Raw genomic sequence first — 27,574 nt, 5'->3', positions numbered from 1 at the left:
CATGATAGATATGGGATCGCTGTGTCCAAATCCTTCATTGGACAGTCAAGAAATGGACCGAAGTCAGACTGTGATGTAATAAACAATGGAGGGCTCTTGGGTTGGCCCGTATCTTGGCTGAGGCAAGTGGGGAGCCTCTTGGAAGATGTGGGGTGGCATAGGATGTGCATAGGATTTAGAGCTGGAAGCCTTTAGTTCCTGCTCTACCAATGATCAGTGAGGTGGTATACGTCATATCTCAGTGCTGATTCCTTATCTCTAAAAGGGGGATTGTTGGGAAAATCAAATGAATACTGTTTTTAAGGCACTTTGTAAACTTTTGAAAGATATTAGATACTATTAGAGGAGTGTTGGTAGAAATTTGTAATAAGTGTTTAGTTTTAAGAGCATAGTTTTTCCGTCCTGTTATTCCCCATTGTTTTCTATGAACTCTAAACAATCCTGGACAAAAAATTCCTGAGCTAAAACAGTTGGTGACTGAAGGAATAGGTAATATTTGCATATGAGGCTAGAGAAATCAGAGCTGATGACGCTATGGTTGTCCCTCATATACCGAGGCTGCATCTTGTAGTGGCATGAACATGATCTCTAGACCAGACTTCTGGGGTTAATAGTGTGGGTTTGGGAAATTTTGTGACCTGTCTATGTCTCAATATCCTCATCTATAAAATGGGGATGATATTTCTCCCCGTCTTAAGGGATTTTGCAAGTGTTAAATACAATCTACACGTAAGTGCTTGAAACAGTTCCTGGCACACAGTAAACACTCCAAAAAATATTAGCAACCATGTAAGACAAATACATCTTTCTTCAAAGTATATATTAGTCCATATTCATGTGTTTATTCTGAAGTGTATACCATTCATCACAGAGATAGATGAGATAGATGAGAGGGTGAACAGATATGTCAAATTTTTTCCACCAGAAATATGGCTCAAAGTGAGTTCTCTACTCAAAAATAAAGAACTTAGTGCATTAACATTAGTAGCCATTCTTTGAGGGACTAGAAAATTAATCAAATTATTATAAGTCTACAGTAACCTCACAGCTAGAGCCTCCTGAATTAATAAGTTGCACTTGGTATTGAATATGATTATTTGCTCTGGGATGCAAGAAAGACCAGAGGCAACATTTTAGAGTTTCAGAAGCAAGTTTGGGCTATTCTAAGGTCATTGGGACTTTTGCTCAGAAGCCTGCAGTAGGTAATCTGCATTTTTGGAGAGGAAGGTGGAGGTGTCTTGGCATCTTGGGCCTATAAACTATAACTGGTAACTTGGCACCATGGTTTTACCAGACTGTTTTGTGGAAGTAGTTTCAAATTATTTGCCTTTTTTCCCCAGATACCATAAGTCAGGCTTTGACTTCCATACCCTGTTCTTTATAAATTTTACAGATGGGGCGAAGCAGGGATGGAGAATTGGAACCGTTCATCAATTTTATACTGAATTGGTAGTTCTTAAACCCTACCGGCATCAGAGAAACCTGGAGGGCTTAAAAAATTTTTTTTTTCTTAAGTTTATTTATTTTTGAGACAGAGAGAGACAGAGCATGAACGGGGGAGGGTCAGAGAGAGAGGGAGACACAGAATCAGAAGCAGGCTCCAGGCTCTGAGCCATCAGCCCAGAGCCCGACGCGGGGCTCGAACTCACGGACCGCGAGATGGTGACCTGAGCTGAAGTCAGACGCTTAACCGACTGAGCCACCCAGGCGCCCCTGGAGGCCTTTTTAAAACACCAGTTGCTCCAGAGTTTCTGATTCAGTAGAATGGGTAGCAAGTTGCCAAGTGAGGTTGATCTGTCAGGGGTTCACACTTTGAGAACCACTATGATAAATCAAGTACAGGAGTCACATTGATTAGAGCTCTGGTCAACTAGCCAGAATTATTGCAGTTCTTTTACCAAATCAATGTACTCCATGAGCCATCTCTTAGCCCATTCAATTAGATAATACCTTGAGTCCTGCAGATGCTTGAGAATGTTAGACAACAGGATTTATTCACGTTTGAAAAAAAATCTCAAAAATAATTTCTAAATAAGGACTTCCCCTCCTTTTTTCTTATGCTCACACCAATTACAAATTCTATGCAATTCACATGGGTCAGATAACTGGCATGGGTCAAAGCAGAGGAGGGGAAGTAGCTTCTGCGTGCTTAGTATTAAGGTTGCTATTATCAGGAGGAAGTGGAGACAATGCTGTTTTTCTACATATGAGTAAAAGATTTTCTTCTGATTTTGGAAATTTTGATTTTGAATGAGATAGCTTAATTAGTTAAATGTACTCTCCTGGGAATACCACCATTTCTGTTTTCTAATTTGCAAAGCAAAAAAAAAAAAAAAAAAAAAAAAAAGACTATTCTTAAAAAAATAGAGACCTCTTGTGGTCATTCATAAAAGTACTTTAAAAAACAGAAACCTAGAGTATTAACAATTTGTCAAAAGGTTTCAAGATCTCTGGCTTAGTTGATATACGTTAAAATAATATATATTATATATTGTATATATATGTACACACACATATACGTATATTACCTAATACCTGCCAAAATAGATGACTGGTAGGACCTTGAATAATAGTAACTTTTATAAATATATACATCATTCCTTCATGACAGTTCTTTATGATAAATCAAGACTTGATTGAAGCAGAGGACACCAAAGGGACATATTATAACTGTCTAGCACAAGGACTTTTCCCAAACTGGTTATATCTGCATAGCCAGAATATCTGGAGGATTTTTATGGTAATTGTATAGGTCAGGTGACTCAGGCACGGAGAGGTTATGTGATCTATTATTTCTAACATTAATCAAATTCACTTTCACTTCATTCTTTAAAATATTTAAATGAATAAAGAACTTCAGTACATATTAACATAAAGGCAGTTCACTTTAGAGTCATGAGTTCAGAGTCAGAGTTCAGAGTCAGGATCCACAGTCCAGATTTGTAAATATCAAATTCTGTCAAATAAAATTAGCTTTACACAGAATTTCTAGAGCAGTAAACCAAACATGCTACAATTTATTATTAATTATTATTTTTTGTTGTCATTATTTGCTGCTCGTGGTGGCGGTGATGGCTAGCTACTATTTTTTTCTATTAATTAAAAAACAGTTTGGATGGGGCACTTGGGTGGCTCAGTTGGTTGAGTGTCTCCCTTGATTTTGGCTCAGGTCATGTCTTGTGATTCGTGAGATGGAGCCAGTGTAAGGCTCTGTTGTGACAGGGTGGAGCCTGCTTGAGATGTTATCTCCCCCTTTCTCTGCCCCTCCCTAGCTCTTTCTCTCAAAATAAGTAAATAAATATTTAATAAATTTTAAAAAAGCAGTTTGGAGCATTTTTTTATGTACCAAGCACTATTTAGGGTTCCTAGGGATACCAAGGCTCAGAATGCAACACAGAAGGAAGATATGTAAACAGTAATTTAATATGACAGTTTATGCTTTAATAGAAGTATGTGTAACTGTGGGGCTAATCTTCAAGAAGGTGACTGTATTTTCCTCAAAATCTATCACAGGCTGTGTAAAGCTTGAAAGTCCACAACTTTGGCTTAAAGCTAGCATAATGTAGTAGAAAATAATACCTTGATGAGTAGTCAGAAAAGTCACATTTGAGTTATAGTTCTTTCACTTACTATAGGATTTTGGACTAGTCTCTCAGTCGCTAAACTTATTACCTCAATTATAAATTAGGGGCAGTAGCTGCCTTACAGGCTATGATGGGGATCAAATGAAACTGTAAGAAAGTGGTCTGTGATCTTTAATGCAAAAAAATTCTACATTTTGCCTTTTGTTTAGAAGGTATTATTGGTATTAAACACCAATGCAGTATTCAATTCACTCAGTGTTTACTGTGTTTCATGGTTGTGCTGCTGGGAAGATGTGCTAGAGAAAGTGCTCATTGTTTGAAAGTGGGCTGATAGATGCATGCATATCTACTTATTCCCTAAACACAGTGAAAAGAATGAAAAGGAAGTAGGGAGTGGTTGTCTGAGAAGTGGAGAAGGAAGCAGAACTAAAGCCAGTTGGGAAAGGTACCAAGTACAAATTAACATACAAATGTATGCATTCACAAATATACTTAGAGTTCTCCTGATCAAGACAGTTTATTAAATATTAAATATGTGCATTCAGTGGTATGCTGGTAAATATTTAAAAACCAACTTTCTTGAAAAAAAAAACACATTATATATACTACTTGCTGATTTCTGTAGTGTCAGTACCCCTACCATGACTAATTTCAAGTTACTAACATGACATCCCTGAACAGGGAGTTAGGAAGGGACGCATTGTAGCACACCCTTATATATGATTTCCATCACAGATATGAGACATAAATAAACTCAAGAGTATAAATAATAACAAAATAGGAGTTTTGAGTTCTTGTTAGCTTTATTTTAAAAATCATTCGTTTAAATGCAGTTCAATTTTACATAATTTTTAGAAATGGCTGGGTTGAACATCCAGCTTGTAAAATTCCTGAAAATGTAACCATCAGCTCTCAAGAGCCTGTATGAGCCAGAGGCGGCATAACAATGGATATACTGGTAATTGCACTACTATGGTACTAGTTACAGTAAAGATCATCACCTCTTCTGGGAAGACCATGTGTATGAGGTGCCTTGTCTGTATTCCTACCATAATCTCCTAAATATCAAAGCAATTACCACATATGTTGAAATCTCATTTCTCTTCCTCACACTTGAGTTCCCAGTGACTATGAGTTTGAACTCCTTGTCTTCTGTATCTAGCACAGTCCCTTGTTCCTGGGACAAGATCAACAATGCATATTGAAGAGATAAATTGACCTTTATCTGGCTGCTGTTCTCCAGGAACCCACGATCTATTATTATGGACACACAGCTGTAGAATACATACACAATTTAGTCAAATCTCTGAATAAACAAGTGAATGGATAATAAATTTTTCATATAACCTACAAGTGGATTTTAGTGGGATGGAAAATAACAGGAATTATGGATCAATGAGTAAAGATATAACAGTTTTTTTCCTACCCCTAGCATGATTAAAACAGAACAAAACCCCCAAACACCACCATGTTTCCTTATCTTGTTTACTTAATGATGTTGTCTTAATGTTCACATCTTTAAGAGGTAAAAGCAACACATATCTGTTTATAGAAAAATTACTATATGTAGAAGCATAAAGACATAAAAGCCATCTGTATTTTACAAGATTGATATATTCTTGAGGATGGGTTAAGGCAATAGCACCTGGTAATCACAAAAAATTACAATGGCTTAGCTAATAATTGGAGGTTTGCAGACTGAGATTGGTGTGGTGGTTGGTTCTGCTCCCAGGTCCTTAGGGGCTCAATTACCCTGCAGCTCATGGCTTTGGTCATCCCTGGGATGTGGTCCCATCCCTCATGGTCCAAATCAGCATTCACCCTCGCAGAAGCAGGATGGGATAAAGAAGAAGAGGCACAGGACTAACAGTTTTCTTAAGAAAACTTCCCATAACTTGCCCTATGGGATGTCCATTACATCCCATTTATTAGAATGTAGTCATAAAGTCACATTTAGGTGCGATGGAACCTGGGACATGCAGTCTTTATTCTCAGCAGGTATGTGCTTAGCTAAAATTTCTATTACCACTGATGAAAGAGAAAGTAGAATTTTAGGGCCATCTGCTGGGATTTGCTAAAAGTTACTTCCTTAGTTAAACTGAAAATAGAAGAATAGCTAGGTTAGAAGTTATGCCCATTTTCAAGGTTTCTGATGCATATTTATGAATTTCCCTTCAGAAGCTATGTATACATTTGTACTCCCAAAGACATCTATGAATACTTAACATTAAACACCCACACAGTAATGGATGAGTTCATTCAGTGTTTGCTATATGGCTTTGTGGAAGATATGATAGAGAAAGTACTCAGTGTTTACAGACCTGAGATTTATTGTGAGAATGCTTTCAGCAGCAAGTGACAAAAGAGCTGCCAAGAGTGTTGATTCTATTCAGATAGTGAGGCGAGTGAATTAAAGAAAGGTAACTGTATAGTATTTGTTGGAAACTGAAGTTGAAGAATTTAAAAGGAAGTTTTTTTCTGAAGAGGAATGGAAATGGAGGATTATATAGGTAGTTGTAAAAATTTTGAAAGTATATTATGTCCTCTTAATCTCATGGAGGAGGTTTCCACATATACTTTCATCAACTGCTATATTCCAGGCAATATCCTAAGTGCTTTATATACATTCTCTTACTAAATTCCCACAGCAGCCATATATTTTTATATATCCACATTTTACACATGACAAAGCGAAGTCTCAGGAGAGGTCAAGTTAGGGGTGGAGTCAGAATTTAAACCTCACTCTGTCTCATTTCAAAGTCTTACTTTTCCTTCTTCTACTATAAAGAGTGAACTGATTAAAAAAAACAAACAAACAAGTTTGGTAAGGGTCATTTTACATATTGAATTAACATATTAATTAATTTATTAACCCATAGCTTATATCCATAAAAAGACATTTTAAAATCTTTAAAAATTATAAAAGAATTATAGAGAACAACAGTGAAGTGTTGTAAAGGGGAGGAAAGACCTCATGAGATTTTGTCTTTCCTTTTTGACCTGAGTTGCATACTTGCCTCTCTTTTCTTATAGAACCTTGTGTTCATTCTAAGGCTGACAGTTCTCATCTCTATTGTGTTGTCTATTTATATTGTTGTCTCTGCCACCAGACATTTCTTGAGTGCCCGGTCTTTGTATTCTTAGAGCCTACTGCATTGCTTGGAATGTAGTAGGTGTTCAGTAAGGATTTACTGAATGAGTTATACAAACATTCATTTTATGGTCATATTAACACATTGGCTAATGGAGAATTTTTATTAATTTAATATTATACCAAATTTTAAGAGGTCTACAATGATAACTAGTATAAAATTATGGTTTTCACTCTGGCTATGAAGAGGATATTATAAAGCAACCGAACTTGTGAATATTATTGTCTACATCATGTCAGGCTATTTTGAGGGTTTAACATTGTATTTACTTATTTGTCAGGAAAACCTTATGGGTTAAAGAGAATTATCACCTCCACTTCAAAAACCAGTACATGAACCCGGGTAGTTCTGCTTTAAAAATTCTGTTTAACAACTAGGCTGTTTTAAGTCGTCGTTGGTTATGAGATCTATTATCATTTATTATTATTCCTTTGCATGACTCCATAAGAGCATCTTCTAATGAAAACTCACGGATCTTCACCCTGTTTTGTCAACCAGAGCTTCCTTTCCGCTTGGGGCACAAACCCTCCAAGAGGAAACCTAAGTATTCTAGGAAGTTGCTGCTTTTATACGTGAGCAACCTCTACTCCACCCTACCAAACCAATGAGTAATTTGCACTCGACATTATTCATTACTAACCTTAGTATACAGGGACTCTAATTTTAGATTATTTCCCCAAACACATCCACTTGCGCCTTCCATGTGTCTTCCACACGCCAGAGACTTCCAGGCGCGCAGACACGTCCGCATCTCGGCGGACGCGGCGCTGCAGCTTTCTTGCCGGTGAAACTACACTTCCCAGTGGTCTGTTCGTCCGCGCGAACCCATCTTTCCGGGATCCGGGCGGCAACTCGGAAAAACTAACGACGCTTTGCGGGGCAGTGTGGGTGGGAGAAATAAAGGGCGGACGGGCAAGGCCCTACTGTACTCGCGCACCCCAAAATGGCTCGGAAGCAGGACGAGCAGAGAGGGGGCGCGCCCTTGATGGCGGAAGGCAAGTCGGACGCGGAGGTTAGGCTCATTCTGTACCACTGGACACATTCTTTCAGCTCTCAAAAGGTAATTACAGGCCTCTGCTGGGGCGGGCGGCGCGGCTCGGGTTTCAGCACCGGGACAGCTCCCTCAGGGCTCTCTCGGGTACTCCGGCGCATCTGCAAGTAGGCCCCTAAAGCCCTAACCCGGGCAGGCGCTCCCTGAGGGCAGGGATGCGCGCTGTGAGGGAGCACGGATGATCAGTCTGGGATGGAAAGGGTATGACTCAGGCTTTGCCACTCATGAGATGCGACAAAAAGCAAAAAACATCACTTTAGGTATTCGGGCAGGAGGCCTTGTCCCCTGGGCTTAGGGGAGTGAGGCAGAGGGACGTTCCTTCATGCAACCACATGCATAATTTACAGTTCCTTCTTTTACTCTTTCTGGTACGCATTCGCTCTCGTCAACAAGGCCTAGCACATCCATATATCAGGTTCTTGTCTGGGGAGGACACATAATTAGGTTTAGGACGCAAAGATAGTAGTGGTGATGGAGAGTCACTGTGGAATAAATATAGCCAGAATTATTTTCATTCCTTATTTTATTATCCTAATTTATATGAGTAAGATGCTAGAATATATCTCACTTGTTAATTCCTAGACTAGGAATAGTTAAAAAGAATGTGGAGAATATTAATAACGTAGGGAAGCACAGAAAGTCTGCTTAATGGTATCCAGGATGCCATTTAATTCAAAGCCTACATGTGTTGTAGTAACCAGTGTGAACTCTTTCAGGTGCGATTGGTAATTGCTGAAAAGGCATTGAAGTGCGAGGAACATGATGTAAGTCTGCCCCTGAGTGAGCACAATGAGCCTTGGTTTATGCGTTTGAACTCAACTGGAGAAGTGCCTGTCCTTATCCACGGGGAAAACATTATTTGTGAGGCCACTCAGATCATTGATTATCTTGAACAGACTTTCCTGGATGGTAATGTTAAGGCTATTTGTGATTTCTTGGATTTACTTTCAACACAAATATGTATGTCCCCCCTTCCTTCTCCCTTCCTTTCCTCCTTCCTTTCCCCCTCCCTCCCTCTCTCCCTTCCTTCCTTTTTTGGTTTTATGATGATGGTTTCATGCTAAAAACCTTTTCCATTTCCATAAGCACACAAATATAAAATAGGTCAATACCATAAATTTTACGTAAGCCAGTGTAACTCCATTTAAAAGATTTTATATAAACTACAAATTTTAATGTTGGAACTTTTCCTTTTAAATTCACTTCCGAAACACCTCTGTAGGTGTGTGGTTTGTGGTGATGAATTTTTAGCCTCGAAGTAAAAGTTCAGAATTATTTGAAATGTACACTATGAAAATCAGCTTTATATAGTCTACCAAATAGTTCCACCTTAAACACCATAGGAGAAAAAAAGAGGAATCAAATGTAGGCAGGGGAGAATAGAATGTTGGTATATGTGGAGATCTTTGCTCTATAGTTTAAATTTATATCTTTTGTGAAGAATTTTAAGACTTAACTTTGTAAAACGCTTTTAAGTAATAATCATTTATTGACAGCCTGTTTTATGTCAGGTGCCTTATAATTCTGTTATATTTAGTCTTCAAAAGAACCCATCTGAGACAGGCATGATGGACTAGTTATTCCCACTGTACATGAGGAAAGAGAAACAAAGCAGTTGCCTTTGTTTGGTAATGCAGATATTTAATGGCAGAGTGGGGCTGAGATGCAGGTCTTTCCTATCCATACCTTCATGTTATACCAGCTGTCTCCCATAGTCATTGCCACTTGTATATCATCTTGCTTGCTCCTGATGACAATCCTTTAAGATGAACCAAATCTTGAATATTTGCCAAAGATCATATAGCTGATCACTGGCACAACTGAGAGAACAGAAGGCTCCTAGCTTTCAGCTGAGTGCTCTTCTGAAAAAGAAGCTACTTGAGATCTAGTTGCTTTCCATCTGCCACTAGTTACATTGATGTTAACTGGGCAGGATAAAACCAGAATATAACCCCACATTCCTGGAAACTGAGAAAGGAACTTACTAGGCTAAAAAAGTGCCTGAGGTACTTAGAAGGAAAATAGGTATGGGACCTAAAAGTGTGTAGAGGGAACCCCAGGGAATTAGATTGACAGTGGGCTGCCCCTATTCTTATTCCGAGTGTTTGGTTTCCTAGGATTCTGATTGGAGGTTTTAATTAGAATTGGCCATTGGTGTAAACCAAAGAGTTATTTTCTTTTTAAGATTAAAAAAAAAGTTTATTTTTGAGAGAGAGAGAGAGGGAGGGAGGGAGGGAGAGAGAGAGAGAGAGAGAGCGAGCAGGGGAGGGGCAGGGAGAGAGGGAGACAGAATCCTAAGCAGGCTCCACGCTGTCAGCACAGAGCCAAACACAGGCCCAAACTCTTGAACTGTGAGATCATTATCTGAGCTGAAACCAAGAGTCAAATGCTTAACTGACTGAGCCACCCAGGCACCCCTAAACCAAAGAGTGTTATGAACTGTTTCTCCTTTATAATTACTTCCTATTCTTTATATCTATATGCTGGGGACAGTACTGAAAATGGTGGCAAATTGATTTAAGACAATTTTTCTCACCCTTGAGCTTTTTGGAAATGGACAGGTCTGTTAAGTAATTTGTATTTCTTGAGAGAAGTGGTTATAATGTGAATAAAGCAAAATCATGGTATAATAATTCTGTTTTAAATCATCAAAAGTCTCCAAAAGATACATAAATGGAAAATCATACTTAAATATCTTGTTGGCATCCTTTGAACTACTATTGCTAACCATTCTCCACTTCTTTCTCCTCTTCTTGCATTCTTTCTTCTCTAAGATATTCAGTAATATAAAATATGTTACTTTACAACATGGTAATGATGATTATTAGGCTTTCTTAAAGTGTTCGTTAGGCTTTTTCTTTTACTTTGATTGTATAAAAACAAAACTGAAATACATTTTGAGCCCTACTCAAAGAAGGGAAATATTAAATTCTTCTTCTTACTACTTATGTAATCAGAGGAGAAGGCACTGTGGGCTAAATGTTAAGATGAAAATATGGAAACTAAGGACTTTAACTCTGGCTATACCAATAGAATAAACAATCAAGGATCCTAGCTCTTAGTCTGAAGTTTTGGCTAACTTGTTGCATATCCTTGGTGACTTGCCTTCTCTGTTTATCCTCTTAGATTAGGTAATAGAGCTTTATCGATTGCAGAGATAAAGCAAGTCCAATAAACTCTTACTTCACTCTTTTCTCTTTCCCAGGAGATTAGTCACTCCATTGGGAAGAGTTAAAAGAAGATTAAGGGACCCCAAACACTTAGATATGAAGACAGCAAGAAAACAGTTATATAAATGAAGGCTAGTCTATTTAATTCTTTTTTAAATGTTTATTTATTTATTCTGAGAGAGGGAGACAGAGAGAATGGGGGAGGGGCAGAGAGAAAGGGAGAGAGAGAATCCTAAGGAGGCTCCATGCTAAGTATAGAGCTTGATCTTAGGAACCCCGAGATGATGACTTAAGCTGAAACCAGGAATTGGATGCTCAACTGATTCACCCAGACGCTCCAAATGAAAGGTAGTCTACAGATGAAGTTTATCCCAAAGTATTAAAATAAAAAATAAACGTGTGGGTTATCACAATTATCATTAAGATAATTTATATTTGTCATTAAGAACTTATGGATATTAGGAAAAGAACCAGACAAGACAGATATTACTATCCTAATTGTCAAGGATGGGGTGAAGTGAATTCTAGCAATCCTTGCTACTTAAAGTGTGTTCCATTGACCAGCTGCATTGATATCACCTGGAACTTGTTAGAAATGCAGACTCCTAAACTCTACTGCAGATCTCTTGAATCACAATTTGCATTTTAACAAGATCCTTAAGTGATTCATATATAAAGTTTCAGAAGCACTAATGCAAATTACTGTGTGTTAATTGCTTAAGCTTTAAGTAGCACTATAAATTACTTATATATACACACATATATAATTTTATATATGTCTATACACATATATAACTTTTGAGTATCTCCGTTAAAAGGAACCAGCCTAAGTTTTACATTACTGAAGAATGGCTTTAACACCTAAAAAAAAAAAAAAAAAAAAAAAAAAAAAAAGAATCTATTGTGTACTGGGCATGGTTCTAGATATAACGTATCTTGGTTTAAGTAGAGCACTTCAGATTGTCTCAGAAGATACCCTTGTGGAACGAAGGACCAAATATGGCTGATAAAAGTGATGTACATTCAAACCACCATATTGAAGAATATTTATTTATAAATGTCTTACACATGTTGCCCATTTAGCTAAAGATTTATCCTATATAATTTTATTACATTTATTTCAATTACTGGTAGACCACGGTAAACACCATAAGGTCAGAGGCAGTGTCTGTCTCACTAACAGCTGAATCCCCAGTTCTTCATATAGTGCTTCATATAAGCTCTTTAACAGGAGCTTAATTAATACTTCTGAATGATTAAAATGAATCATTAAAATGATTAAAATGAACTTTTGAAAATAGACGTGAGCCTGGACAGGGATCTCTACTGATGTCCTTATAGGTTTCTGTTCTCTGACTTGAGCCTAACAATTCTATAAATGACTTGAATAAGACATTGTGGAAATAAGGGATGACAAAAGCTGGGATAGTTAATGGCTAGCTTGTGAAATGTTTGTCATGGAACAATAAAAGGGAAAAATAATTAAGATGAAGTTTAACAAGACTAAATGTAGTATGTGAATTTTATTTTTAAAAATCAGCTGCATTAATGAAGGATGGGAGACCTAGCTTGCTAAAAAGTTATCAATAATTTAAGCTAATAATAAAAGGCTAGTATGATCTGAAGTTGTTTTAAAAGTATAGGTTCTATCTGGAACATGGCAAATTGTGAACTGGTCAGAATATGCAACATTTTGTTCAATTATGAGTGGAACTTAAAAGAACATTTACAACTTAGAATAATGAGTGAATTGATTTCATGAGATGTATAGTTGCCCATGGTTATAAGAGGAGAGTTTAAGTGAATTTATTCACCTGAAGAATATAATATCTCTTTTGCTGTTATTTGTCATACCTTATTTGCTTACCAGCTAGAAATTGTACTAAAAATGATGGCTTGCTGACTTGTAGACATTTCTCAACATTTGTATATAATCGCTATTTACATCCTTATGCTTTTGGGATAAGTCCATTAGATAGCTAATAGTATTAGGGGAGAAATCTGGTAGCCAAGGCAATCTTTTTCAAGTCTTAGCCTAAAAATAGTTAATATCTAAATTGGATGGTGGCTTTTTTTTTTTTGAAAGAAGCTATAGATGTAGATATCAGTGTTACTCTTGAGGTCAGAACATGGGTTGTAGATATCAGTGTTATTCTTGAGGTCAGAACATGGGTTAAACAAAGAATTTAGAAGTATTCAGTTATGGCTGCTCAACCAAGGGCTGGTGAAGAACAATCTCTTTATTCTTTTAGTAGCTATTTTTTGGGGGTGTTAATTGGTGCAAGGACCTGGAATATTTCAAAGATTCCTAATCATTGGAATCTTACTAATCTAAAAAGATAGTTTCATTCTATAAACTTGAAAATAGTACCAAACCTGTCTTTACTACATGCATGTGCTATTACTACTCACTTTTACAGACTTTTTCACGTACATGACACCTATTTCTCTTTGTGCATGTAAAGAAGAGTAGATATATTAAAGCATGAAATTCATTAAACTAGGTAAGGCGTGATATGAAGCAAACTAGGGAAACTCAGGAACAGTGGATATAACAATTGAATATATGCACTATTAATATAGATTTAAAAATCTGGATATTTCTAATACTGTTCATAACCTCATTCAGTGAATTTAATCTGACCTCTAGATAACTTGAAAAAATGAGTATGAAATAACTACAAAATACTAGAACATTACTATTTATTATTGCCAAATGACTCAGTGATAACTTGGAATCAAGGATCTCATATGGTGATATCGAATTTTGGTAATTTAATGTAGAACAGTTCTCTGAAGATCATATCTGATACCTTAGGTCTGTATATACATCATTTATTCTTAGGAAATGGAATTTGGTTTGGAAATAAAGTATTCTGGTATGATATTAAAATATTGTATATAAGTCTCATTAGGAAATATATTTTATAGATAAAATCTTTGTCAATATCTATTGAATATCAACTCAGATTTTTAAAAAGAACATTAATTCTGAAGTCACTGTTACATTAAAAAGTTATTTATGTAAGGGTTTCCAATTATTCCAATTATACAATATTATTGTATATTAATAAAAGCCTCTCATAAATAGTTGAATTACTTTATATGTATTTTAGCACATCTACTGAAATTGTAGAGTAGCACAAAGGTTCTAACCAAGTGTGGAGAAAATATATGTGGTAAGGAAAAGAAAATGAACCTTTTAAAACTCATGATTGTGCCAATGAAAGTGGCTTTAAAAAGTAACTTTTTCTCCCCTCTTTGATTTGTCCAATTTCAGTGGACAGGTAGGGGTGTCAAAATGCAGAGACTCTAGTTCTATATTATGTGCAAACAATAATTGGAACAAACTGTCTGATAGAGGAGTTTTGCTCCCAATTACAAATGTTTCTGTTAAAAGCCTTAAATACCAATAAAGAGAAGTTAAACATTTAAGGTATAAAGCTTATTGAAAATGATGGTATAAATTTGTCTCTGTCTCAGCAGATCATGACTGCATATAGTGAACTTCTATAATTTGACATTATGTGTTTTTTCCTCATCTGTGTTTAGATTTGATTGTTCTCATTCCAAAGTTGTAACAGCTTTGAATTGTAGTCAGTTTGTAACCATAACTTTTGCCTCAGGTTATAACTTATTTACATTATTATATTTTTTTAATAGCCTGGTGTTTGACTAGTTGAAGGGTACAGTTTTTTTTCTGCTACATGATGCACACCTTCTTATATATTGATGTCATCACAAAGTGATCTAATAAGTAAAATTAAAAAATCAGCAAAGGGGTAAAGATAGAAATGAGGTCTGTTTTCATTGAACTACTAATAGTAAGAACTGAAAATTATTCAAATAGACCTAGGGGGAAGTCTTTCTTGAAAACAAGACATAATTATGCCTTCTTTGTCTGCCATCACTGGGGAACGTAGGAAATCAGAGCAGTCAATGTAGTAAAATAATGGAAGCTTAGCCTGTAAGACCCTAAATTCTTTTAAATTTTTGCTCTTGGGTAAACAATGTAATGTAATATAAACAATGTAATTTTTTTTTAATGGCTCAAGGCCATGGTTATTCTACAAGGCAGTATAGGGACTTGAGAATGTGGGGAACTGTTTGTCCCTGTTAAATAGCTGCAGAACACTTGCATTGTGTCTTTTCTTTCTGGTTTTAAAAAACTATGTTTTTCTCTCGTTATCTCATATTTCTGCTTTGTGTCTACCCGTCTGTTTCTAATTTGCTGCCAAAATTTTGGTGCAATACAAGACCTGCCTTTGTCCCCTACTCAGTTCTTCTAGGAAGTCAGGTCTTCTGCCAATTTATTCATTTATTCTTATTTTTTCTTCCAGCTTAGTCACTAATCCTGGTTTCCAGTACAGCAAACCTATTCCCTAATGCTGGAAACTCTTTTCAATGCCTGCTTCTTAAAAGTCCCCTGATTCCTTGCCCTGCCCCTTTAGGCCTTCTATTGCTTTTGCTTTTTCGCTCCTGAGGTAGAATAGCAAGAACAGTATGTATGTATGTATGTATGTATGTATGTATGTATGTATGTATGTATGTATGTATGTATTTATTTCATTCCCTACACCCAACGTGGGCCTCAATCTCATGACCCCAAGATCAAGAGTTGCATAGCTCTAAGCTAGCCAGGTGATCCCTTTTCTTCTTCTTCTCCTTCTCCTTTTAGTGTTCTAACACAAATGCTTTATGGAAGGATTGAAAAATAAAATAGAATGAGAGAGGGAAGATCTGTATAATTAAAAGGAAATTCCCAATTGCTTTTTGAAAAACTGTTTCCAGAGGCAGTGGACACTATTGTGCTTTGGTGTTGAGGAGGACAATGACAACACATGGCAGGTGTTGCTCTGGAGGTCCTGGAAGAGAGACCCTGAGGCTGGATGAGAGCTTTGGTTCAGTGGATATTTTATGGTCTGTCTGACAAAGTGTTAGAGGAGATAGTTGTATTGTAATGGTGCCTTGAGTAGAAGAAACTTATTTTCATGGATTTAAACATTTATATTCCTTTGAGAACTCAGGCATAGGCAGATGGAACTTCCCCAGAAAGCAATTACTAGACAGTGTTTTTCCTGCTTTTATTCACTTTCCCAGAAGGAAGTGGTATGCTCTTCTGAAGACATGCCCCAGGCCTGGCACCAGAAAGTAGCCTGAGCCACTGGCCATAAATTTAACCACTTGTAAGCATTTTAAAATACTGTACCATTTTTGGTTATTAACTTGAGGTTTTTGGACCCTCAGAGCAGTGGTTCTTAAACTGTTTGGTTTCCAGGCCCCTTTATCATAAAAGTTATGGAGAACACTGGAGAGCTTTAGTTTCTGTGGGCTGTATCTATCAACATTTACCAAATTAGAAATTAAAACTGAGAAAAATTTGAAACACGCAAATAATCCCACACCTCATTAACTGTCAGAGTGATGGAGCCATCACATGTCCTGTAGCCTCTGGAAAACTCTGGTGTATCCTTGAGAGAGAATAGGAGTGAAAACCAATTAACATTGTAGTATTACTATGAAAGTAGCTTTGACTTTGTGGACCCCCTGAGAGTGTCTTGGGGAAGCCCAGGGATTCTTAGACCACGCTTTGAGAACTGTTGCCCTTAGTGGTCTATGAATAGCATTCAGGAGATTTGAGATCCTAGAGGAGAAAAATTATTATATCTTTATTTTCACTAATTTCCAACAGAAACATTACTTCCTTTCATTTCTAGTGTAGGGATAAATCACAGCAATTGATCAGGAGTGCCTGTGACTTTGTTACCAATAGAAATCACAGGTATGTTCATAGCATATCAAGTTATTGTAGATATCTTAAAAATAACTTATGCTCATAATTACTTTGAAATTATGGTAGTTTTTAGGCCTGCTTCTAGATATTGTTAATGTGTTAAAAAAAAGGCACCCATACTAATGTTTTATAATTTAAAAATAATTTGATAAATATATTTCAATATAATCAATTTCCTTTGCAATCCTATGTCTTGTATGCACTTAAGGACATTAGGTTAAGAACTCTTTAGTATTTCAAGGGCCTGAGAAGGACTCCAGTCTGTTGTCCTCATGGAAATTTCTACCATGCATTGGTTGGGATCTTAGTGATAAACTGAAATTCTCAAAGATCACCAAGGAAGTGTGCTCTAGTTGGGTAAATTCACTGTTGACAAGCAGTATGTGGCTGACACTTCATTGTCAGTTATTCCAATGTAGATTTCAGAGTTGGACTTCCCAGCAGGGAATTAGATATTTGTCTGCTGGTTTGAGGAGTAATCCATCTTATTTTTTCTTAGAGAGTCAAAAATAGTCTGTTGGCTTAAAAAACTTGTTCCACTTGGATTATGGCGTTATGAGATCTTGTCTGAAATGCTCTGCAACCAACTCTGAATTGTCAACACTTATAAATGAGTGTGGGGTGCTCAAAAGGATTCTAAATTAAATAACCCAAACTAAGAAATAAATTAATAAAATTGAGGCTGTTCTTTTTACTTGTTGGAATAAGCTTGTTGGCATTTTTCAGGGCCTGTTTCAGGGTCAAAAGTAAGAAGTGATTCTGAAGGGACATAGCCCTGATCTTTGGATCATTTGGTTCATATTTATTCTTTTTAGATAATCTGTGAATTGTGAACCCTTTAGAGATGTTACAATGATGTTATAAGACAGAGCACTGCATTAGGACTTACTGACTTTAGTTGTTGTTCTGCCTTTAATTAGCTGTGGGATCTTGGGGAGAATGCCTCAGCCTCTATGTCTCAGTGTCTTTGTTAACTGCTGCAGAGCTTCTCCAGCTCAAACATTCTATAGCAACTAGAAATTTGGGAATATGTTCATTAGTTGAAACTTACTGAACATCTACTATGAGCCAAACATTATATTAGGCACTGGGAACTCAACAGAGAACAGTACATGGTCCCTGCCTTCAAGTAGTCTAGAGTTTAACCAGCACATGAGGATTCATGCAGAACCCACTTTCTAGAGATAAAATACTAGAAATTCATGGTGAATTCTGTGAAGATTGTCAATTCACATTCACCTAGCATCAGCAGGGCCACTCTTGGTATTAATTGGAACCTCAGAAAGAGTGGTCCTTGTTTATCTTTCCATAATGGTCTTTCATTCATCTAACCAACCTCTATCAATGGCCTAAAGTATAATGGACACTGTGGTAGACCCTAGGTCATGGGCTCCCTGCCCTGAAGAAGCTCATGGGTCAAAAAGATACAAACAACTAATTAAGGTGATAAGGCTATGAAGGTATGAGTACAAGGTATTTTGCATGTACCGAGGAGGTACATTTGACCCAATCAGATATTGGTGGTTGTGGGATGTTAGGGAATGTTCCACAGAGGAGTTGGCATAAATAACTGGACCTTGAGGGTTGAGTAGCAATTTGTAAGGTAGAGAAGTGAGAGAACTGCAGTGTGATCATCGTTTGGGATCTAGCCTCGTACATCTGCCCATTTCAAATTTTGAATATCTAGGCGGGGGAGATACCATCTTTTAAATGCCTTGATATAATATTGAAAACATTGATGAGGAGATTTGGGTTTTTGATTTTGCTTTTGGATGTAACATCTCATTTGTAACTTTTTCTTCAATGTTTGTATATATGTTTTTAGAAAAAACACCCAGGTTAATGCCTGATAAAGGAAGCATGTATTATCCACGGGTACAACATTATCGAGAACTTCTTGACTCATTGCCAATGGATGCCTATACACATGGCTGCATTTTACATCCTGAGCTAACTGTGGACTCCATGATCCCAGCTTATGCAACCACAAGGATTCGCAGTATGTAATGATCTTAAAGACTTGGAATTCTGTCTCAAGTTTCTTTTAATTCGTTTTTGAGACCTGGCACATCTCATGAAGACCTGGGCACAGGGTTGTTGAGTTTGTTGCATGGATGCTCATGTTACAGATTGATCCATGCACTAGATTAATATGTGCCTCAGCTGTTCAGCTGGACTTTTATTATCTATAGGAGCTGATTTTCCAGCTCCTAGTCTTGAGGGCCACGTTTGGATAAAACTCAGAAAAGAGGCCTGTGGAAAAGAAAAGAACATAACATGTTCTAACAGACATGTGGACTAAGAATCATGAAATCTGGAAACTGCTGGGGATTAAGGGGAACTGAGTTCACATTTCTTGTCCTTAATTCTTGTTTCATTACGTGAGGGAGCCAGACTGCAGGCTGTGTAACCATTATTCTACCTCTAAATTCAATGATTTGGGATTGATTTGAGTTGTGATAACCAGCTCTCTCCTTTTCTGAGGACAGAGTATGGTCAGTGCATGGGATGTGGAGAAGGAGATGTGCTCTATGGCACATGTGACTGGGATAGGAAAGTAAGGGAAGGTGGCTGTGGTCGGACTCTGGGGATGTTTGACTAGAAACACTCAAATGCAGATCTTCTAATTCCAGAAACTACATTCTTTCCATTACATCATATCTCACCTTTATAATTCTTTTAATGTTACTTTTCTTTCGTTTTGTACTTTTCCACCTTTTTCTCCTCTTCTTTCGCCGTCCTCCTTTTCCTCTTCCCACTTTACCGTCTTGTTCCTCCTCCTTCCCTACATAAATACTCATTATATGATTTGAAGCAAGTGTTCTGACTATAATTCCATCATTTAGAGTTAATATTTTTTCAAATGAGTCTTTTGCCTTCCCTTCATATAGAAATCCATTATAGAAAACTTGAAAGGTATTGAAAGATAGAACAACTACTGAGCACTGAGCACTTCTAATGTGCTGGCCTTGCTCTGAGTGCTTTCCTGGGTGTCTCACATTTAATCCTTAACCTATGCAGCAGATGCTCTGAGAAGCATTTGAGGAAACTGAAATTAAAACTGAAGCATTTTCTTGCATTTGAGAAAACTGAGGCACAGAGAGGGTAAGGCTATGGCAGAGGGAGGGGGTGAATCCCAGAGCTCGTGTTCTTACCATGGAGTTTCCCAGTTTCTCCTTGTTTCTTGTGTAGAATGGAGGAAATAACTTACTATTTCAAAAATGATTTTGTTCTCAGGCCAAATTGGTAACACAGAATCTGAACTGAAAAAACTTGCTGAAGAAAACCCGGATTTACAAGAGGCATACATCGCAAAACAGAAGCGACTTAAAGTGAGTAAGCCGGGCTGTCCTCAATTGACATCCACTGTTTGTATTAAATGTTCCACTGTTGGTAAAGTATCACTATTTCTAGAACATCTTCACTTAAATATTGCAGGTCACCAGTGCATGTTACCTTTGGCTTATGCTCTGCTTTTAGAAAGAAGTTTTCTTTGTTAGATTTGATATTCAAACCTAATGACGGTTGCCTATAAAAAGGCAGGTATTGCCCATGCTGGTTGCCAAGGAAAGTTATAAAACGTAAAAAGCAAGTTCATAATATGTACTGGGAATCTGTCACTTCAGGTATTCCACTTAACTAGACCTTTGACTTTTGTTTTTTAATACCAATAAGGCAATTGGCAAGCTTATTCTATATATACTCCCCTCCCTCATTTTTTTTTCTTTTTATCTTTCACCCATTTCTTCCTCCTCTAACCCCCACCTCTGGCAACCATCAATCTGTTCTCTGTCTCTGTGAGCTTGGTGTTTTGTCTTGTTGTTGTTGTTGCTTTTAGATATCACATATAAGAGAGATCCCACAGTATTTGTCTTTCTCTGTCTGACCTATTTTACTTAGCATAATACCCTTGAGGTCCATTTATGTTATTGAAAATGGCAAAATTTCACTTTTTTATGCTTGAATAATACTGCATTGTGTGTATATACCACATCTACTCATTCATCCATGGATGGACACTTAAGTTGTTTCCATATCTTGGATATTGTAAATGAAGTTGCAAAGAACCTGGGGTGCATACATCTTTTCAACTTAGTGTTTTCATTTTTTTTTTTTTTTTGGATAAATACCCAGAAGTAGAATTGCTGGATCACCTGGTGGTTCTTTTTTTAATTTTTTGAGGAACCTGTATTCTGTTTTCCATAATGGCTGTACCAGTTTACATTCCCACCACTTATTACTTGCCTTTTTGATAATAGCCATTCTAATGGGTGTGAGGTGATATCTTGTGGTTTTGATTCGCATTTCCCTGATAATTAGTGATGTTGAGCATCTTTTTATGTACCTGTTGGCCATCTGTATGTCTTCTTTGGAAAAGTGTTCAGATCCTCTGCACGTTTTAAAATCAGATTTTTTTTTTGTTATTGTGTTTAGGAGTTCTTTATATATTTTGCACGTTAGCCCTTATCATACATGTAATTTGCAAGTATTTTCTCCCATTTAATAGCCTGCCTTTTCATTTTATTGATGGTTTTCTCTGTTGTGCAGAAACTTTTTAGTTAGATGCTGTCCCACTTGTTTACTTTTGCTTTTGTGGCTTTTGTTTTTGGTGTCAGATTCATAAAATTATTGCCAAGACCTATGTCAAGGAGTTTACCACCTATGTTTCCTTCTAGGAGCTTTCTAGTTTTAAGTCTTATGTTCAAGGCTTTAATCCATTTTCAGTTAATCCATTTTGACTTGTCTGCCTCCTAAGGAGGCCGTGGGCTTTGATTCATCAGTTACAGTCAGCCTTTCTCTCTCCAGTGATTCTTTCCTCATGGTCCAAGAACACATGCACGCTTCTGGCACATTAAAAATGTAGCCAACATCAACACTCTTCGCCCTCCTCAACCTCCCATCTTCCGTCATCTTATCTTAGCTAAGGGAGCTTCTCAAAGGAAATGACTTCATATACAGCACCCCTTACTTTCCACTCTTTGAAAGAAGAGATAGAATTTTTTTGATAGAATTATCTTTGCCTTTATTTATTTTTAATGAAATTTATTGTCAAATTGGTTTCCATACAACACCCAGTGCTCATCCCAACAGTTGCCCTCCTCAATGCCTATCATCCACTTCCCCTTCCCTACCACCCCCATCAACCCTCAGTTTATTCTTTTTTAAGAGTCTCTTATGGTTTGCCTAAGTTTTTTTTTTTCCTTCCCCTCCCCCATGGTCTTCTGTTAAGTTTTCAGGATCTACCTAAGACTGAAACCATATGGTATCTGTCTTTCTCTGCATGACTTATTTCACTTAGCATAACACCCTCCAGTTCCATCCACGTTGCTACAAAAGGCCATATTTCATTCTCTCTCATTGCCATACAGTATTCCATTGTATATATAAACCACAATTTCTTTATCCATTCATCAGTTGATGGAAATTTAGGCTCTTTCCATAATTTGGCTATTGTTGAAAGTGCTGCTATAAACGTTGGGGTACAAGTGCCCCTATGCATCAGCACTCCTGTATCCCTTGGGTAAATTTTAGCAGTGCTATTGCTGGGTCATAGGGTAGATCTAGTTTTAATTTTTTGAGGAACCTCCACACTGTTTTCCAGAGTGGCTGCACCAGTTTGCATTCCCACCAAACGTGCAAGAGTTCCCGTTTCTCAGGAACCCACTCTTCCTTAATTCTCTGCATTCCTCGTGCCTGACCTTTCAGTCCTTCATTCCTCAAAAGCTGCTGAAGTTCCATTCATTAGTTGGGGTTGAGAGGAGTCCCTTTGTGCCCCTCATATTCCTTGCCATTTCTGGTCCGCTGGTCCCACAGGGGTTGCCAGTGAGCATTGGATCTGGCCCGTGGAGTATTCTCCAAGCCAGAGTATTTTCCCTCAAGTTTGCTTTTGCTTTAACATTATTCTGTATCTTCTCATTGTCTCGAATAAATAGACTCCAGCTCTGGAAGAGTTTATATCTGCTTTGCTCTATATTGATTGTTTTTTTGCAGGCATCAATAACCTCTTTTGTTATTTTTGCTAATTAGTCAAAGCTTCTTGACCATGACAATGTCAAATATTTGAAGAAAATTCTTGATGAATTGGAGAAAGTCTTGGATCAGGTTGAAACTGAGTTGCAAAGAAGAAATGAAGAAACTCCAGGTAGGTTCTCATTTGTGGGTTTTTTTTTTTCTCTTTTGCTGGACACCAGGCTATTTATGGGAATATTTTTAGATTTTGCCAAAAACATCCTGTAATCTGTTTTTATTATTTTTATTCATGGGCAGTTTAAATTATCATGGCAACAATAATACTGAACTTAGCAAAACCCAGGCAACTCATGGTATCCCAGTCTGTGTATATGTGAAATGTGACTGGTGGAGGATTTTTCCTCACAATTTGAAGTTATAGCTGGGAGATTGCTACTTAGCCCATTTCACACATTTGTAATCACAGTAGTTCATTTGGTTGAATAACCTGAGTAGTTGCTTGAATGTTCCCTCTAGTTTTTTTTCTGGGCAGGGACAGTACTTCCAATCTGGAGTATAAAACAGGTCCTGGCCTGTGTATATCTGCAGGTTGGCTGGTGAGCATCCGTGTATTGTACTTTGGGGCTTAAGTGCATCACCAAGCCATTGCCCAGGTACATGCACATGGACCATTTGTGCCATTCTAATTGGCAACAAAGTTGAAGACCATGTTATGTGAAAGTTGCTTCCCAATACGAACTTCTGCTTTATATAAGTAACTAGGAGCCGCAGTCACTTGAGCGACATTTCAGGCCCAATTTTATGGGTGTTTCTAAAGCTTATCTGCTGTTTTCCTAAACCAGGAAGAAAGATTTGTTGACTCCTCTGGGTTGGAGGCTCTCACTTCCTCAGAATCCTTTTGAAAATGAAAGGCTTTGAGCTCAAATGGCTCTAGTTTGACCCAGGGATGTAGGTGACTGACAGATATCAAGCAAATTTCCCTTAGCTTGGGATACATTGGCATGGGCTTTGTTTTAGGATACAATTACTTGCTGAGTTTGATTGTCAAGAAAACGTACCATGGCCTTCATCGTTTGCTGTACTCACACTCGCCCTCAAGACCGAGATAAAAGATGCCAGCCAGAGTCTCTTTGTACAGCACTTGCCCCTAACTCTCCATGTCCCTTTCTCTGATTAGAAGAGGGCCGCCAGCCTTGGCTCTGCGGAGAATCCTTCACCCTGGCAGACGTTTCACTCGCTGTCACATTGCATCGGCTGAAGTTCCTGGGGTTTGCGAGGAGAAACTGGGGAAATGGAAAGCGACCAAACTTGGAAACCTATTACGAACGTGTCTTGAAGAGAAAAACATTTAACAAGGTTTTAGGACATGTCAACAATATATTAATCTCTGCAGTGCTGCCAACAGCGTTCCGGGTGGCCAAGAAAAGGGCCCCAAAAGTTCTTGGCACCACCCTTGTGGTTGGTTTGCTCGCAGGAATGGGATATTTTGCTTTTATGCTTTTCAGAAAGAGACTTGGCAGCATGATATTAGCACTTAGACCCAGACCAAATTATTTCTAGGCTTGTAGGGATCTCATGGTGGCAACTCATCCAGCTATTCAACTAGACCCTTGTCCACTCTTCCAGGCCCAGTGGAGAATGACCCTGGGCAATTAGTAAAAAGCATAATTTACTTTACTCTTTGGATAGTTTATGTGGGGAGAGGAGATAATGAAAGTGTTTTTGTGGGCTGGTAACTTTGAGGTCACTTATTTGATAACCTGAACTAATCCATCCTTAAAATGTGCAAGGTCAAGATAATGTAAATGTGACAGAGAATCAGACCTTCAACTCAAAATGTCAGTTCAAGTTCTGAATTATTTTGGGGGAGAAGGTTCTTACTATAAGCAGACAGTAATAGCCTGTGATTGCCCATAGCTGTTCATTTGAGACTATCTGGATGTGCTGAGTGTTGAGTAGTTAGCAACATTTTCCACTGGAAATTCAGAGATCACCTTTGTTTTAAACCAGTTCAGATAGTGGCAGGGGCACAGGAGCACGTCATATGATCACTGTTAGCTTCAGGCAGAAATAAGTAACACAAAGGGAACAGGGAGAAGGACAAGAGGGAAAATGAAGTCTGTATAGTGAAGAGCGGTAGAAGGCAACTGCCAGGTGCCTCCAACACAATTCATGGCTGCCTGTCCCCTTAGTAAACATTACATTTGACTACTTGTGGCCATTGCCCACATATCTTCCTGTAATTGAGAAACTTGGGAAGAGACTAGGGAGTTACTGGGGGAGTGGACTGGAGAAAACCCTGGGCTTTACACCCAGAGCTCCTCATCTGACCTTAGTATTAATTTTAAATGCATATGAATCACACTATTTTAATAAGATTAACCGCTTATGTACTTGGGTGTGAAATGCCTACTGGAACATTTCTGCTTAGCATTTACATGACATAAAATGGTTCCTTTCTTTTCCTCATAGTTCCCTAATTGGATGCTGCCTGAGAAATATCACTCCTATGAACCGTTTTCTCCAGTCACTGGGGGTCCTGGCTTCTACAGCCTCTTTTAGCACACAAGTGGGAGTCAGGTGAAGGTCCCTGCTAATCCCTAGCATGGCACGTGGCTAGGTAGTAGGTGTTTGAATGATCTGGGAGCACCAAATATGCTTATTCTGATTTTGAAGAAGCTGGTGTGTTAAAAAACTGTTGTCTAGGCCTTGCATCTGTTTATTGTTATTAGCAGGGCCTTAAAAGGTTAAAGAGAAAGAAAAAGTTAGAGAGAAAGAGAAAAGTGTAGTCTTAGCCCATTAGGGGAAATGAAATAAGCCAATAGTGATGTCCACTTGTATTCTTCATGTGTGTCTAGGCATTTCAGGGGTACCTCAGTCCATCTGGAAGGGATAATCCCAGTGTGTCCCATGAACAACTATGGAATCATACAGTTTGTGCTTAGGAAAAATTTTTCATGGTGACAGCAAGATACAGTTTCCCTGGCATTGCCCTGAAAGGAATTGGGGGGATAGTTTTAGGTCTCTGGCAGGAAGTATGTATAGAGAATGATGAGCTAAGGTTCAAGAAAATAACAAAAGCTTGGATTGCCTCAGGCTGGCTCTGCAAAATAGCCAAAGAATGTACTGACTTTTTTTATTAATAGGAAACAGTCAAACTTAGGAAACAATGACTTTTGATGGTAAAATGAGTCTATAATTCCATTTCATGAATCAGTTGTTTTTAGAAAATCTTGAGGAAATGGATGTTCCTTGTTTACAAAAATTGATAACATCTCAGTGTAAACTTAATCCAATAATAACGAACAGACTGGCGGCTTTTAGAATGTCTTAATTTTGCCCCTCCCGTGCACTGTCATATAGAGTAGTTGGATTTGTTTGTTGCTGGGACATTCCAATCCCTATGTTCATAAAAGAGCCACAAAACTGATTATTCAGTAGTTTATAGTGTTTCAGAGATCTTTATATCACCCTGCGAGAAGCAAGAATTCAGACATGAAGAAGACAAAGTTGGATTTTTATAAAAATCTACAAAGGGTATTTACCTATGTAAAAGTTGTTGATCAAGAATAAAGATTAGAAGCCCAGTGATGGCTTTTCCTTAAATTTACTGAATCAGAGAAAGTATACTGGGAAGTATAATTTTCTGATACGGTTTCATTGGAAATATGCTTGTGTCAATATTAAAGATGATGCATCATGGTGATTTCACTTGTTTCATGCATACCCATGGGTTTAGACTTATAAAATGTTAGGGGACATAATGACCACTAGATGCCACTGTTCACATAGTAGTCTTAGATCGGGCATTCTTTAGGTTCAGCAAACCTAAAATTGCTCAAGTGAAGATAAACGTTAATGACCTTAGTTTCTGAAATGAGGGCATCTTCATCAGATCATTCATCTGTACAAAAGCTTGAGGCACATGTAGTATTGATTTCTAATGCTTTAGAAGGGATAACAGTACCACACAATGTCAAACTAAAGAGCTAAACATATACTATTAGCAAAATAAGCACTTTTATCTATTTTGTTTCAAGATCATTGGTGACTGGCCAGTGTGCTCCTCAGTTTCCAAGGTTTGTATAAATATCATAATTATAAAAATGTCTGAGGTACTAAATTTAGGTTGGCTGTGTATGTCTTAATACATAAATACTATTTTATTGTTATTGCAATTATATGCCTTTTGAATCTGTTTTCCTTAATTGCAGATAGTTATAAATGCTTGCTTGATTTTTAGTTATTATTAATATTGACACCAGAGTTGTAGATATTTTGGTGTTGTTTAATGTAATAGATCAAGATACTATTCTACTTGTAAGATCAATAAAAGTAATTGGATAATCAATATGAACTATAAAAGTACCAATTTTGTAATCTTTTTTGAGAAAACAGATTTATTGGGGCACCTGGGTGACTCAGTTGATTGAGTGTCCAACTTCGGCTTATGATCTCAGGGTTTGTGGGTTTGAGCCCTGCATTGGGCTCTCTGCTGTCAGTGTGGAGCCACTTTGGATCCTCTGTCCCCCTCTTTCTCTGCACGTGCCCCTCTCATGCTTGCTCGCTTTCTCAAAAAACAACAAAAAAACCCAAGATTTATTTTCATTTAAAATCAAAGTATACTGTGCTAATTGGAAGGAGTAAAATAAGCAGAAATTAGGTATTCAATATATTTAGCTTACAAGATGGCATATTTTCCTTATAACAATTACTGACTCATGATTTATTTAAATACACAATTATATCATTAAAATGAGTGTCAGGTTAAAAATAACATATTGCTGTTGACCATTAAAGAGATTATTTGGCAGCTACCTAATGGGATAGGCATGACAATGATAAATACCAAG

At 37.5% G+C, this 27,574-nt stretch overlaps 1 protein-coding gene across 7 annotated transcripts in view; it reads left to right on the top strand.

Moving 5' to 3' along the window:
- Window positions 1-27,089, top strand: part of GDAP1 (ganglioside induced differentiation associated protein 1) — a 46,227-nt gene extending 19,138 nt beyond the window's left edge. For 3 of the 7 annotated variants that reach the window (XM_027064356.2, XM_027064355.2, XM_053208716.1), the window contains 5 exons: window positions 8,504-8,696; window positions 18,577-18,750; window positions 19,989-20,083; window positions 22,779-22,893; window positions 23,899-27,089. In XM_027064356.2, the coding sequence (XP_026920157.1) occupies window positions 8,504-8,696; window positions 18,577-18,750; window positions 19,989-20,083; window positions 22,779-22,893; window positions 23,899-24,281 (960 nt within the window). In that variant the 3' untranslated portion in view covers window positions 24,282-27,089. Of the gene's footprint in view, window positions 1-7,526; window positions 7,797-8,503; window positions 8,697-18,576; window positions 18,751-19,988; window positions 20,084-22,778; window positions 22,894-23,898 lie in introns of those variants that run through there. The other 4 variants (XM_015064728.3, XM_027064357.2, XM_053208717.1 and 1 more) reach the window with 4 other exon arrangements.
- The last annotated feature ends 485 nt before the right edge of the window (window positions 27,090-27,574 follow it).

Source organism: Acinonyx jubatus, chromosome F2 (assembly GCF_027475565.1).
Source record: "Acinonyx jubatus isolate Ajub_Pintada_27869175 chromosome F2, VMU_Ajub_asm_v1.0, whole genome shotgun sequence".
Taxonomy (NCBI): Eukaryota; Metazoa; Chordata; class Mammalia; order Carnivora; family Felidae; genus Acinonyx; species Acinonyx jubatus.
Note: the sequence above shows the minus strand (reverse complement) of the source record. Positions and strands in the feature narration are given on the sequence as shown.